Raw genomic sequence first — 14,938 nt, 5'->3', positions numbered from 1 at the left:
ATTTGTAGACAGCAATTAAGTCTCCTCTCAGTCTTCTCTTTTGCAAACTAAACATTCCCAAATCCTGCAACCTTTCCTCATAAGACAGGGTTTGCAGACCGGTCACCATTCTGGTCGCTCTTTTCTGAACTTGCTCCAGTTTGTTGATGTCTTTTTTAAAATGTGGTGCCCAAAACTGGACACAATATTCCAGATGAGGTCTGACCAAAGAGGAGTAGAGGGAAATAATGACTTCACGTGATCTAGACTGTATGCTTCTGTTAATACATCCTAGAACTGCATTTGCCTTTTTTGCTGCTGCATCACACTGTTGACTCATATTCAGTCTGTGATCTATTAGTATACCCAAGTCTTTTTCACATGTGCTGTCACTTAGCCCTATTCCTCCCATTCTATATATGCTTTTTTCATTTTTATTGCCCAGATGTAGTACTTTGCATTTCTCCCTGTTAAAAACCATTCTGTTAGTTACTGCCCACTTCTCCAGTTTATTTAAATCTTTTTGAATCCTCTCTCTCTCTTCTCTAGTATTAGCTATCCCTCCTAGCTTTGTGTCATCAGCAAATTTAATCAGTTTACCCTCAATTCCTTCATCTAAATCGTTGATAAAGATGTTGAACAATACAGGGCCCAGGACAGAGCCCTGTGGTACCCCACTTGAGACATTCTTCCAACTGGATGTGCAGCCATTTACGATCACTCTTTGGGTCCGATCACTAAGCCAGCTATGAATCCACCTAACAGTTGCCTTGTCCATTCCATACTTAGTCATTTTTTCAATAAGGATTGTATGAGAGACTTTGTCAAATGCTTTGCTGAAGTCAAGATATACTATATCTACAGCATTTCCTTGATCCACCCAATCAGTGATACCGTCATAGAAGGAAATTAAGTTAGTCTGACATGACTTATTAGTTACAAACCCATGCTGACTCTGTTTGATCACTTCATTCTTATCCAGGTATTGACTTAAATGTTGTTTAATAATTTGTTCAAAGATCTTTCCTGGTATAGAAGTCAGACTCACCGGCCTATAGTTGCCTGGGTCCACCTTCTTCCCCTTTTTGAAGATAGGAACAACATTTGCTCTTCTCCAGTCTTCTGGCACTTCTCCTGTTCTCCAAGAATTTTCAAAGATTATGGAGAGTGGTTCAGAAATTTCTTCTGCTATCTCCTTCAGTACTCTGGGGTGTAATTCATCTGGACCTGGAGACTTGAATTCATTTAGGTTAGCTAAGTGTTTCCTCACTATCTTTCTGTTTATAGATATCCTGGATTCTTCTATTCCCTTAATAGGACAGTGAATAACAGTTGGTGTTACATTTCCTTTCTGAGAGAAAACAGATGCAAAATAGGAATTTAAAAGTTCAGCCTTCTCAACATCCTGTCTTACCATTTCATCATTTTCATCCTGTAAAAATCCTATAGCATCTTTGACTTTTCTTTTACTTTTGACATATCCCCAAAATCCTTTATTATTGCTTTTGACATCTCTTGCAAGCCTCAATTCATTTTCAGCTTTAGATAATCTGATTTGTGCCCTGCAGATTCTGCAGACAGCATTATATTCTTCTTTAGATATGCCTCCCTCTTTCCATTTTATAAACATTTTTTTTCTTCCTTTTTAGCATGTGCTTAAGTTCTGTGTTCACCCATCCTGGTTTCCGGGGCGGAGCCTGAACGTTGGTGGAGCAAGAAGCAGGAAACCTGAGCTCCCGGACAAATGCACCAAAAGGGGCTCTAATATCACCAGAGCCTTCTTTTTATACCATCCCCGCATTACAACCCAAACCAGGACCCCACTGGATCGCATAGACCCTGGGTGGCAAGTCACGTTCGGGATAAAGAAGGGATTCATATAACTGTGGCCCTGCAGGCGGGAGATTGCCGGAGTGGCGGAAGGATATACTGCTAACAGCACCATCGCCTCGGGTAGAGGACTTCACCCCTGACCCAAGGCTGTCAGATAAGAGAGACCCCGGAGCTAACCCTCCCCTGCAAATAAGGTACCATTGCGAAACCCCCTGACCAGGACACATAAAATCGCTGCTATTCTCATAGCTGGGGGACGGCTACAGAGAGTGTGTATCACGCCGCAGCATTGAAAATAGTCCCGTCGGGCTTGCAGAAGACACGCGGCCCGGGACCTAGAATAGACGTGCAGCGGCACGCTTCAGCCTCCTCCCCTCTCTGCAGTCAGTGAGAGAGATCTGAGGAATTCAAGCGTCTCCTGGAGCTGAGGTAACATTGAAATAACAGAAGCAAGGTGACGGAGTGTCTTAAGCAGAGGGGTCTGCTTCGGGGGACAGAGGACCAGGAGAGCATGGTCATTCTCCCTAACTCCGTAGCAATAAAGGAGATAATCAATTAATCAAGTGGGGGCCTGAGACTGTCTGACCCGAGGGGTGCGAGGAGAGAAGGGAGTAATATAAGGAGCCTTAGATCTGTATTAAGCGCTCCCCCCCCACCAGTGTTGTCCCTACATCTTTCATCCCCCCTTTATTTGCTTTCTAATTAACCCATGTTATACCTAGCTGTACGAATATAAGAGAGGATTCTCTGGAAAACCAGCAGAAAGTGGTTATAGACTGCCATCTAGTGACCAGAGCCAGAACGACATCTCTTTCCATTGTTTATCACGTATAAGATTGGGCATAAAATGGAACATTAGCTAAATTCATAGCCAGCGAGAGGAATTCTAATCTTCAAACTGCTCTATTCTTCTCTGCTTTAGATAACTGCAAAAATGGGGAGATCCAGCGTAAAAACGCAAAAGAGCATGCCCAAACCTACAAAGTCCACTACGCAAACAGACATGGATGACTTTCTTACAAAACAAACGGTTCCGTCAGATTCTCTTAAACCATCCAAGCTTCGTGATTTGACCTCATTAGGAGATTCAGATTCTGAACCGGAGAGTGACTCTGACACGGGCAGCACAGCGAGAGAGGCCTTAGTCACTCGTTCGTTCATCAAACGTATATTGTCTAAAGCTCTTGAGCCAATAGGACAAGAACTTGCAGAGATAAAACACGACCTAAAACTTCAAGGCCACAGACTTGAGACATTGGAAAATTCGCAAGTTGCCATGACGCAAAGTTCGAACGCTGTACTAGACTCTTTAAAAGTCCATGAAATCCAACTACATACAATTCACACGGTGCTAGAAGATCATGAGAACAGAGAACGTCGTAACAACATAAGAGTTAAAGGCCTTTCTGAAACGGTGGCCTTTGAGGCGTTATGGAAAGCAACACAAGAGATATTCAAAGAACTACTTAATGAATCAGATCCGCAGGAAATCGAACTGGTGAGAGTACACAGAGCATTGCGTCCGAGGCCTTCTCAAGGGGAAACTCCACGAGATGTGATCTGTCGCTTCCTCGATTATCGAGCAAAAGACTTAGTTCTTCGCAGAGCGCGGGAGGCGCAGGAGATCTCGTATGAAGGCTCACAAATTAAACTTTTCCAGGATTTATCGGCCAGCACTCTCAGGAAGCGGAGGATCTTGAAACCGTTCACTGAAGCATTGATAAAAAAAGGCGTCCGTTTTAGATGGTTGTTCCCGTTTGGAGTACATATCACAAATGGAGACAAAGGTATCTCAGCAAGAACATCACAAGACATCAAAGAGGCATGTGAGTCCTTGGGGATTGAGCTGGAGGCCTACCCGGACCTGGAGTCCTTCCATTCGGCGACCCTATTGCATCCGCTGCCAGATGACCCGGCGTGGCAGATAGCCCTGACGCCAAAATCACAAAGGCTGAAAAGGAAGCTGACAAAGACCTCGCTTCCTAAGGACTCCAGAGACAATACTTGATCTTTGGGTTAGACCCAGATTTTGCAGTTAAGTTTTTCTTGGTGTCTACCCCAGTTGGGGTATTGAATGTGGTTGAAGCAAATCTGATGGGGTTGGCGTGCTTTTCCAAATATGGGTAAGCACTGCTGCCACATCTATCCAATAATTCGTTGTAAGGTTTCAACCTAGATTTAGTTACAGCCCAAACTGGGCATTCTCCTAGAATGGAGCATTTCATATTTCATATTTAGTTTATAGGTTGATTGGAATTTTCCTCAAGCTGGCATTCTATGAAACAATGTCAGTAGGTAACTATGGTACGTTGGCATATTGGTCAATGATATTGTGCAACTTAATAACATGGATAATGTTAATATTGTGTTCTCCCCCTCTTTACCTTTCTGTTTTCTCTACCCTTTTCTTTCTTTCGTCTGGTCTACTTGTCCTAGACCCCCTCCCCACACCTATAGGCACAAGGATTCGTCCCCGTCGTGAGCTGCAAGGATGCTGCTGTGTACAGAAACATGATGGATTCGGATAAGGTACACACATTCATCTCTTTTAACGCACATGGGCTGAACTCTCCAAACACTAGACGCCACACATTACAACTATTCAAAAAACAGCAGGCAGCAGTATTGCTTATTCAGGAAACGCACTTCAAACCGGATAAATTGCCCTCCTTTGAAAGCTCGATATATGATAAATGGTTTCATGCGACAACCACCCAGTCCGGTTCCAGAGGAGTGTCAATAGCAGTGGCAAGGGGAGTGCCCTTCCAGCTAAGAGAAACTATGGCGGACCCTCAGGGTCGTTACATCTTTGTCAAAGGTCTACTAAACGGTGCCCTGGTAACATTGTGCAGTTTATACGCACCAAATAAAAAACTATTGAGATGGGTACTCTCAACACTGAAAAAAATTGATGGCTTTAGAGAGGGTGCATTGATAGTGGGTGGGGACTTGAATGTTGCATTAGAGCCTTTGCTAGACACGACTAAACAGAAAAGTTCGCTCTCACCTAAAGATCTTTACAGAATAAAGTCACAACTGGGATCTCTACAATTGATTGACACATGGAGATATCTAAACCCCTCTGACCGAGACTACACCTTCTACTCCCACCCTCATAAATCTTACCACCGTTTAGACTATATTTTTATATCCAGTAAAATGCTTGCCAATATACAACAGGCGAAAATAATTCCGAATATTTATTCCGATCACTCTTCGGTTTTGTTAAAATTCTCATTATCTAAAGCCTTTCCCCGACATAGAGTATGGCGGCTCAATGAGTCAGTACTTGGAAGTACCGAGGTACAGACACGTATAAACAAAGTGCTCTCCCAATATTTTGAGCAAAATGCTTCACCAGAAATTTCCTCACAGATACTATGGGAAGCACATAAGTCAGTTGTCAGAGGGGAGTTGATATCTATCACTTCCTTTCTAAATAAACTGCAACAAAAAGAAATCCAGGATCTTTATGATAGTATATCACAGCTGGAGCTTACACATAAACATAAAATAGATCAACATAGCTTAGAGAAGCTGCAACAAAAAAGACAGCAACTTAAAGACATATTAAACTCGAGATCTGCTAAGCTATATGCAACATGGAAAAACAGAATGTACGTCCATGGAGACAAAGCATCCAAATTAATGTTATCGCAACTAAGGAAGCGGCAGTCACGTACGCTGATTAACTCAATTAAGAATGAACAAGGGTTCAGCTCGCAAGCTCCTGAGCACATGGAGCGGGCATTCCTTGACTACTATAAGAAATTATATAATCTCCGTCCGGAAGATAACGCCGATTCCGCACTTAAAAGAAGCATGGACACTAGGTCCTTCCTAAGCACTTTAGATCTGCCTGTCTTGTCTGATTCCCAAAAACAATATCTTACTAGACCTTTTTCACTGGGGGAGTTGCAGTCCGCCCTGTCAAAGTGCCCGAAGGGGAAAGCGCCCGGTCCAGATGGATTCTCAGCACTTTACTATAAATCCTTCTCTGGCCTCCTACTCCCACATTTATTGAACGTTTGCAACGCAGTTTTACAAGGCCACCCATTGCCAAACCAAATGCTTACAGCCAGAATATCCCTAATACACAAAGAGGGGAAGGATCCTGAACAATGTAGTAGCTATAGGCCAATCTCTCTCCTTAATGTGGACCTAAAAATCCTAGCAGGGCTGATGGCAAAAAGAATGGCCAAGTCATTGCCAAATTTGATTTCCTTAAATCAGACCGGGTTTGTGGGTGGAAGGGAGGGAAGGGATAATGTCCATAAAGTATTGCACCTTCTTCAATACGCAAAAAATCGTAAACTACCATTGATGCTTCTTGGAACAGATGCAGAGAAGGCCTTTGACAGGGTGGACTGGGTATACCTACGGGAAGTGCTGATCAAGTTTGAGATACCCGAAGCGTTTATAGCAGCCGTAATGGCAATGTACGATAAGCCCACAGCACATATTAGGATTAACGATTTTACAACCGATGCATTTACTATAAAGAACGGAACAAGACAGGGCTGTCCCCTATCCCCGTTGTTATTTGTGCTAGCAATGGAACCTCTCTTAAAGGCCATACAAGTACATGAGGGAATAGAGGGTATTCGCATCAATAAGACACACTATAAAATAGCGGCATTTGCGGACGATCTCTTAGTCTTGATGACTAATCCTTTGCTGGGACTCCCAACATTGATGGCTCTTATAGATCAATATAGCAAAATTTCCAATTTTAAAGTAAATATGTCTAAGTCGGAAGCGCTAGACATACATATATCCCCGAATACCTTAGCTAAACTAAAAAGTACATACCCATTCACCTGGCCAAAACAATATATCAAATATTTAGGTGTAAAGATAGGAAGATCGGATAGAGACCTTTTTCAACAGAATATTCCCCCCCTAATTGCCTCAGTAGAAACCATCATGAAATCATGGAGGGACTCGTATGTGTCGTGGATGGGAAGGAAAAATTTACTGAAGAGCCTAATCTTACCCAAGTTTATATATATTTTCCAAATGCTCCCTATAACCATCCCCAAATCGTATCTTTTTAAAATTAATACATTATTCCGCAGATATGTTTGGAAAAAGCAAAAGCCCCGATTAGCATACAGGACATTAACATTAAACAAATCGAGGGGTGGGATGGGTGCACCAGACATAATGAGGTACTACCAAGCGACAATGCTTACCAGAGTGGTAGACCTGTTGCGGTCTCCTAACAATAAGCAGTGGATTGAGGTGGAGGAAGCCCTAGCACCTTATCCCCTGAGATCCATCCTTTTGGCATATCCTTGTAAAAACATAAACAAAAATCTACCTAATATACACACCAAAGCTACCTTAAAATTATGGAAGGGATTGGTGAAAACTCTAGTTCCCCCTTTGTCCCCCTTACTCAAGTTGGCAGATATAATGCCACACGCATCTTATTCCCGAGACAATGATGTAATCAAACCCGGTTCCCTGGCAAATGTAGCGGTTGATGACCTCTTGGCGGACGGGGCACTCCCCTCCTTTCAGGAACTGAAGAAGCAACCAGGGCTTTCCAACTTGACCTTTATACAATTCGGCTCTATAAGAGACTCCTTGGCACGGTATCTTTTAGGAGCGGACGTTACCCGCCCACTGACTGCATTTGAGACTCTCTGTGCAACAAAGGATAAACCCAAAAAGATAATGTCGTCTATTTACCAGATTTTAAATATAACTGACTGTTGTCTCAAAAGAGCTTATATAACACATTGGGAAAAGGATTTGGGATTCAAGTTTACCCCAAATCAAATATCACACATTTATAATTCATCTCATGGCCCATCACAATGTGTTAGAGCACAAGAGAATTCCTTTAAAATAGTCGCCAGATGGTATATTACACCACAGCAGAACACTTATTGGCGGACGGGGTCTTCTGCTAGATGCTGGAGATGCTGTGATTCGGAGGGAACATACTTACATATGTGGTGGTCCTGTCCACCCCTGCTGCAGTTCTGGCGACTAGTAGAGGATTATATCGGGGAAATTGTGGGCAAAAAGCTTACATTGACACCGGAGATAGTGCTTTTAAATTTTCTGTCACCGACTGGACATAAAAATACTGCTCTGTTGACTCAACACATTCTTTCAGCAGCGAAACTTTTGATACCTATGAACTGGAAGTCAACTACCATTCCATCTATATCCCAATTGCAAGAGAAGGTAGATATGCTATATCAAGTAGCCAAACTGGCTGCCTTGGTGAATGGCTCACTTTCAGCTTTTGAAAGAGTATGGCACCCATGGACCCGATTCAGATCCATTAGTAGAAGTTGATAAGGCTATGGTGGCCTCCTTGCTTGGCTTTATCAGAGTGGACGAAATCCTTGTTGCCTAGTGTTCCCCCCCCCCTCCCCTTATCTCCCTTATATTCCACCCCTATATCCCAACTTCTTCCTCTAATTACTTGACCTCCTGTCCCTTTACTCCCTATACTGTTTTTTTTTTCTCTTCTCTTTTCTTCTTTTTTGTTCTTCTTCATCTTTGTTTGAAATCATGGCATATGTGATGTAGCAGGGGCGTGTGGATGGGAAGAACCCAGATTTGAACCCAGATAATCCTGCTGCTGGAAGTTCCTTTAAGGCTGTTGGTGTCCTTAAACCTCTATATATCAATAGTTTTTGCCATGAATTGATATTTCAAACTATCTGTTTATCTCCCGAAAAGTGGAATTTGTAGGTTATATAATAATTTTGTAAGCTACCCTGTTGATTGCTTTCTTTCGGATGTAACTTGCAGATTTCAATAAATAAAACATTAAAACACCCATCCTGGTTTCCTTAAATGCTTCCTATTCTTCCCTCTTTTCGGAATTGTTAACAACTGTGCTTTGAGAATTTCATTTTTCAAGATTTCCCATCCTTCCTGGACATTTTTGTCTTTAAGGATATCCAGCCATTGGATCCCTCCAATTCTCTTTCTGAATCCCTTAAAATCTGCCTTTCTGAAATCTAACCTTGACGTCTGAGTCTTCACAGGTCTTCCGCCTCTAGTTATCCAAAATTCTAAAATAGCATGGTCGCTACCTCCTAGGGTTCCAGCCACTTTTACCTCCTCAACCATTTCCTCCCTGTTTATAAGGATTAGATCCAAGGTAGCAGTTCCCCTTGTTTTCTCCCCTACCTTTTGGAAGATAAAGTTGTCAGCAAGAGAGGATAAGAATTTCCTTGACCTGTTAGTTTTGCCTGAGAGAGATTCCCAACAAATGTCTGGATAGTTGAAATCTCCCATGACAACTATGTCATATTTTTTGGAGAACTTGGCCATTTGATGCATAAAGAGTTCATCCATATCTTCAGCTTGCACAGGCGGCCTGTAGTAAATGCCTACAATGGTGTCCTTTCCATTGTTCTGTCCTTGTATTCTTACCCAAACAGTTTCCACAGAACTCCCAGTCTCTGAAGCTTCAATCTCTGTGCAGATATATGCGTTTCTAACATACAATGCGACACCCCCTCCTCGTTTATCAAGTCTGTTTCTTGCAAATAAGTTGTATCCTTCTAGTCTTGTATTCCAATCATGTGTATCGTCCCACCAAGTTTCAGTGATTCCAATGACATCATATTTCTTTTCCTGTGTTAGTAGTTCCAATTCTCCTTGTTTGTTGCCCATGCTTTGTGCATTAGTATAGAAACATTTTAGTTTGTGATTGGTTTCTCTTTCTCCAATATTGTTATTAATTAGATTCTTTCGTCTTTGTTCTTCCTTTCCACTTCTATTAGCAGAGTTCTCAATAGCATTTGTCAGGTGTATGGCTTTTTCTGGTCTTTTGCTTCCCTTCCCATGTTGTTCTAGTTTAAAGCTCTCCTTACAAGTGTAGCAAGGCGACTTCCAAATACATGCTTTCCAGTCTTCGTAAGGTGCACCCCATCTCTAGCAAGTAGTCCATCGTATAAGTAGTTCACTCCGTGATCCAGAAATCCAAATCGTTGCTGACGGCACCATCGACGTAGCCAGTTGTTCACCTGCAGAATCTTATTCCACCTCCTTGTTCCATGGCCATCCACTGGGAGGATGGAAGAGAAGACCACCTGCGCTCCCAGTTCTTTCACTTTCTTGCCTAAGTCTTCAAAGTCTCTGCAGATGGTTTCCAGGTCGTTTCTTGCGGTGTCATTTGTCCCCACATGTAGAAGCAGGAATGGGTAGTCATCTGTAGGCCTGAAGAGTCCTGATATCCTGTCAGACACATCTTTAATTTTTGCACCTGGAAGACAGCACATTTCTCTTGAAGTTATATCCGGTCTGCAGATAGCGGCCTCTGTTCCTCTCAACAGGGAATCCCCCATGACCACCACTCTCCGTTTCTTCTTCACAACATTTTTCTTTCTCCATCCAGGAGGACTCTGAAGGCGTACAAGGTTGCTGTTTGTAGGCAAAGTCTTATCCTGATGTATTTCTTCATCATTTTCCTGCGTGAGAGCCTGGTACTGGTTTCTGAGCAGTATGGGTGCTGACTGCCTCCTGATCCTCCTGCTTCTCTGGGTCACATGTCTCCATACCTCTGTTTCTTCAGGTGCACTTCGAATTTCTTCTCTTTCTGTAACATGAAGAGATAATTCTGCTCTGTCCAAGAACTCTTCACCTTCCTTAATGATCTTCAACGTAGCCAACCTCTCTTCGAGATTTTGCAACTTTTCCTCCAACAGGGACACAAGCTTGCAATTGTGGCATGTGAAGTTTGGCTTTTCCACTGGTAAATCTGTGAACATGTAGCAAGAAATGCAGCTCACCAAATGGCTCCTGGCCTCTTCCATCTTGAGATTTCTTAAAAACGATGAAAGATGAGCCCAAATTCTTCCCCTGGTTTTCCGATTTCCTCTTTTCAGCTGCAACGGCCAAAACCCAGTGATCGTTGAGCTCGCGGAGACTCTTCACTTATCCCAGAAGGCACTGGGAATATGCAAATGATCTCCTCAAGACTCTTCCCCTGGTTTTCCGATTTCCTCTTTTCAGCTGCAATGGCCAAAACCCAGTGATCGTTGAGCTCGCGGAGACTCTTCACTTATCCCAGAAGGCACTGGGAATATGCAAATGATCTCCTCAAGACTCTTCCCCTGGTTTTCCGATTTCCTCTTTTCAGCTGCAACGGCCAAAACCCAGTGATCGTTGAGCTCGCGGAGACTCTTCACTTATCCCAGAAGGCACTGGGAATATGCAAATGATCTCCTCAAGACTCTTCCCCTGGTTTTCCGATTTCCTCTTTTCAGCTGCAACGGCCAAAACCCAGTGATCGTTGAGCTCGCGGAGACTCTTCACTTATCCCAGAAGGCACTGGGAATATGCAAATGATCTCCTCAAGACTCTTCCCCTGGTTTTCCGATTTCCTCTTTTCAGCTGCAACGGCCAAAACCCAGTGATCGTTGAGCTCGCGGAGACTCTTCACTTATCCCAGAAGGCACTGGGAATATGCAAATGATCTCCTCAAGACTCTTCCCCTGGTTTTTATATGGAGGACTATGGAGTGTATTATACTATATGGAGGACTATAGGGCATATTACACTATATGGAGGACTATGGGGAGTGTATTACACTATATGGAGGACTATGGGGAGTGTATTACACTATATGGAGGACTATGGGGAGTGTATTACACTATATGGAGGACTATGGGGCGTATTATACTATATGGAGGACTATGAGGAGTGCATTATACTATATAGAGGACTATGGGGAGTGTATTACACTATATGGAGGACTATGGGGAGTGTATTACACTATATGGAGGGCTATGAGGAGTGTATTACACTATATGGAGGACTATGGGGCGTATTATACTATATGGAGGACTATGAGGAGTGCATTATACTATATGGAGGACTATGGGGAGTGTATTACACTATATGGAGGACTATGGGGAGTGTATTACACTTTAAGGAGGACTATGGGGAGTGCATTACACTATATGGAGGACTATGGGGTGTATTATACTATATGGAGGGCTATGAGGAGTGTATTATACTATATGGAGGACTATGGGGAGTGTATTACACTATATGGAGGACTATGAGGAGTGTATTATACTATATGGAGGACTATGAGGAGTGTATTATACTATATGGAGGACTATGAGGAGTGTATTATACTATATGGAGGACTATGAGGAGTGTATTACACTATATGGAGGACTATGAGGAGTGTATTATACTATATGGAGGACTATGAGGAGTGTATTACACTATATGGAGGACTATGGGGCGTATTATACTATATGGAGGGCTATGAGGAGTGTATTATACTATATGGAGGACTATGAGGAGTGTATTATACTATATGGAGGACTATGAGGAGTGTATTACACTATATGGAGGACTATGGGGCGTATTATACTATATGGAGAACTATGAGGAGTGTATTATACTATATGGAGGACTATGAGGAGTGTATTATAGTATATGGAGGACTATGGGGAGTGTATTACACTATATGGAGGACTATGAGGAGTGTATTATACTATATGGAGGACTATGAGGAGTGTATTACACTATATGGAGGACTATGGGGCGTATTATACTATATGGAGAACTATGAGGAGTGCATTATACTATATGGAGGACTATGGGGAGTGTATTACACTATATGGAGGACTATGGGGAGTGTATTATACTATATGGAGGACTATGAGGAGTGTATTATACTATATGGAGGACTATGGGGAGTGTATTACACTATATGGAGGACTATGAGGAGTGTATTATACTATATGGAGGACTATGAGGAGTGTATTACACTATATGGAGGACTATGAGGAGTGTATTACACTATATGGAGGACTATGGGGCGTATTATACTATATGGAGAACTATGAGGAGTGCATTATACTATATGGAGGACTATGGGGAGTGTATTACACTATATGGAGGACTATGGGGAGTGTATTATACTATATGGAGGACTATGAGGAGTGTATTATACTATATGGAGGACTATGGGGAGTGTATTACACTATATGGAGGACTATGGGGAGTGTATTATACTATATGGAGGACTATGGGGAGTGTATTACACTATATGGAGGACTGTGGTGCGCATTATACTATATGGAGGCCTATGGGGTGTATTATACTAAACAAGCAGAATGCGGCATATTCATCGAGTGATTGGATTGTTTATGCCGGAACAAAAATCATTGTTCTCATCAGCACATTGCTCGGTGTAACCTGCAGATGTGCTGCTGATAACATGATACTGTATGGGGACAGATTGTTTTGTTCCATCATTATTCCTTAGCCGGTGGAAAGAGGCCGGGAAACAAGTGTCGAATGACTTCAATACTGTTGATCACACTTGTTTAGTGTCCTGAACTCAGTGCATGTAATTATAACCGAAATGCTTCGGTGTGATGTGCAATATGTCAGCATGTGGGGCCCCACTTTAAACTTTTACCCAGGGCCGCACTTTGCCTAAAACGGGCCCTGGCTCTGTGATTAGCACTGGCTGCTATGGTTACACTGTGGTTACTATGTGATTAATAGCGGTTGCTATGGTTACACTGTGGTTACAGGTGATGAGCAGGTGTTGCTATGGTTATGCTGCGGATGACACGTGATTACCAGAGGCTGCCGTCCTAGTTGCCACGGATCTCTCAGTTGCTGGGATACCGTTGACGGCGCAGTTTCGTGACGTCACGCAGCAGTCGCGCCTGCTGATGACGTGTGCCGTGGCGGGAAGATGGCGGCGACGTGTGTCGGGGTCCGGATGATGGAGGCGGCGGTGAGCGGCCTCCTGGAACATGACCTGACTGAGGGAGAGCTGGGGGAGACGATTCGGGCGCTGCGGGAGCACGGAGCCCTGCGGGGAGAGGTGAGGAGCGGCCGCCATTGTGTGCAGCCTGCAGCATGTGTCCTGGGTCATGTGACCGGCGCAGCCGCACGGGAGTAACTGACCCCGGGGGACGAAGGGTTAAGCTCTACCACTATGTGTACCACCCCCCCCACCCCCCCCACCCCCATCCTCCTCGTCCTAGCCCCACTGTACCACCACCCCCATCCTCCTCCTAGCCCCGGTGTACCACCACCCCCATCCTCCTCCTAGCCCCGGTGTACCACCACCCCCATCCTCCTCCTAGCCCCGGTGTACCACCACCCCCATCCTCCTCCTAGCCCCGGTGTACCACCACCCCCATCCTCCTCCTAGCCCCGGTGTACCACCACCCCCATCCTCCTCCTAGCCCCGGTGTACCACCACCCCCATCCTCCTCCTAGCCCCGGTGTACCACTACCCCCATCCTCCTCCTAGCCCCACTGTACCACTACCCCCATCATCCTCCTAGCCCCGGTGTACCACCACCCCCATCCTCCTAGCCCCGGTGTACCACTACCCCCATCCTCCTCCTAGCCCCGGTGTACCACCACCCCCATCCTCCTCCTAGCCCCGGTGTACCACCACCCCCATCCTCCTCCTAGCCCCGGTGTACCACCACCCCCATCCTCCTCCTAGCCCCGGTGTACCACCACCCCCATCCTCCTCCTAGCCCCGGTGTACCACCACCCCCATCCTCCTCCTAGCCCCACTGTACCACCACCCCCATCCTCCTCCTAGCCCCACTGTACCACCACCCCCATCCTCCTCCTAGCCCCACTGTACCACCACCCCCATCCTCCTCCTAGCCCCACTGTACCACTACCCCCATCCTCCTCCTAGCCCCACTGTACCACTACCCCCATCATCCTCCTAGCCCCGGTGTACCACTACCCCCATCCTCCTCATCCTAGCCCCGGTGTACCACTACCCCCATCCTCCTCATCCTAGCCCCACTGTACCACTACCCCCATCCTCCTCCTAGCCCCAGTGTACCACTACCCCCATCCTCCTCCTAGCCCCGGTGTACCACCACCCCCATCCTCCTAGCCCCGGTGTACCACTACCCCCATCCTCCTCATCCTAGCCCCACTGTACCACTACCCCCATCCTCCTCCTAGCCCCGGTGTACCACTACCCCCATCCTCCTCCTCCTAGCCCCGGTGTACCACTACCCCCATCCTCCTCCTCCTAGCCCCGGTGTACCGCTACCCCCATCCTCCTAGCCCCGGTGTACCGCTACCCCCATCCTCCTCCTAGCCCCGGTGTACCGCTACCCCCATCCTCCTC

At 45.0% G+C, this 14,938-nt stretch overlaps 2 protein-coding genes across 3 annotated transcripts in view; both read left to right on the top strand.

Annotated features, from left to right (window-relative positions):
* The first annotated feature begins 1,676 nt into the window (after positions 1 to 1,676).
* Positions 1,677 to 8,613, top strand: LOC141075410 (uncharacterized). Of its 2 annotated transcripts, none has more exons than XM_073562441.1 (2): positions 1,677 to 2,006; positions 2,735 to 8,613. In XM_073562441.1, the coding sequence occupies exon 2, from the start codon at positions 2,747 to 2,749 to the stop codon at positions 3,818 to 3,820; it is 1,074 nt and encodes a 357-aa protein (XP_073418542.1). In that variant the 5' UTR covers positions 1,677 to 2,006; positions 2,735 to 2,746; the 3' UTR covers positions 3,821 to 8,613. The 2 variants fall into 2 exon arrangements, with proteins under 2 accessions (XP_073418542.1, XP_073418541.1); XM_073562440.1 differs by having other exon boundaries at positions 1,677 to 2,241.
* A 4,802-nt stretch (positions 8,614 to 13,415) lies between these two features.
* The window catches only part of PELP1 (proline, glutamate and leucine rich protein 1), a 33,681-nt gene continuing 32,158 nt past the window's right edge, over positions 13,416 to 14,938 (top strand). Inside the window, exon 1 of the mRNA XM_073562438.1 lies at positions 13,416 to 13,651. Within this exon, the coding sequence (XP_073418539.1) occupies positions 13,520 to 13,651 (132 nt within the window). The 5' untranslated portion in view covers positions 13,416 to 13,519. The remainder of the gene's footprint in view (positions 13,652 to 14,938) is intronic.

Source organism: Dendrobates tinctorius, unplaced genomic scaffold (assembly GCF_039654945.1).
Source record: "Dendrobates tinctorius isolate UK_male_01 unplaced genomic scaffold, ASM3965494v1 ptg000351l, whole genome shotgun sequence".
Taxonomy (NCBI): domain Eukaryota; kingdom Metazoa; phylum Chordata; class Amphibia; order Anura; family Dendrobatidae; genus Dendrobates; species Dendrobates tinctorius.
Note: the sequence above shows the minus strand (reverse complement) of the source record. Positions and strands in the feature narration are given on the sequence as shown.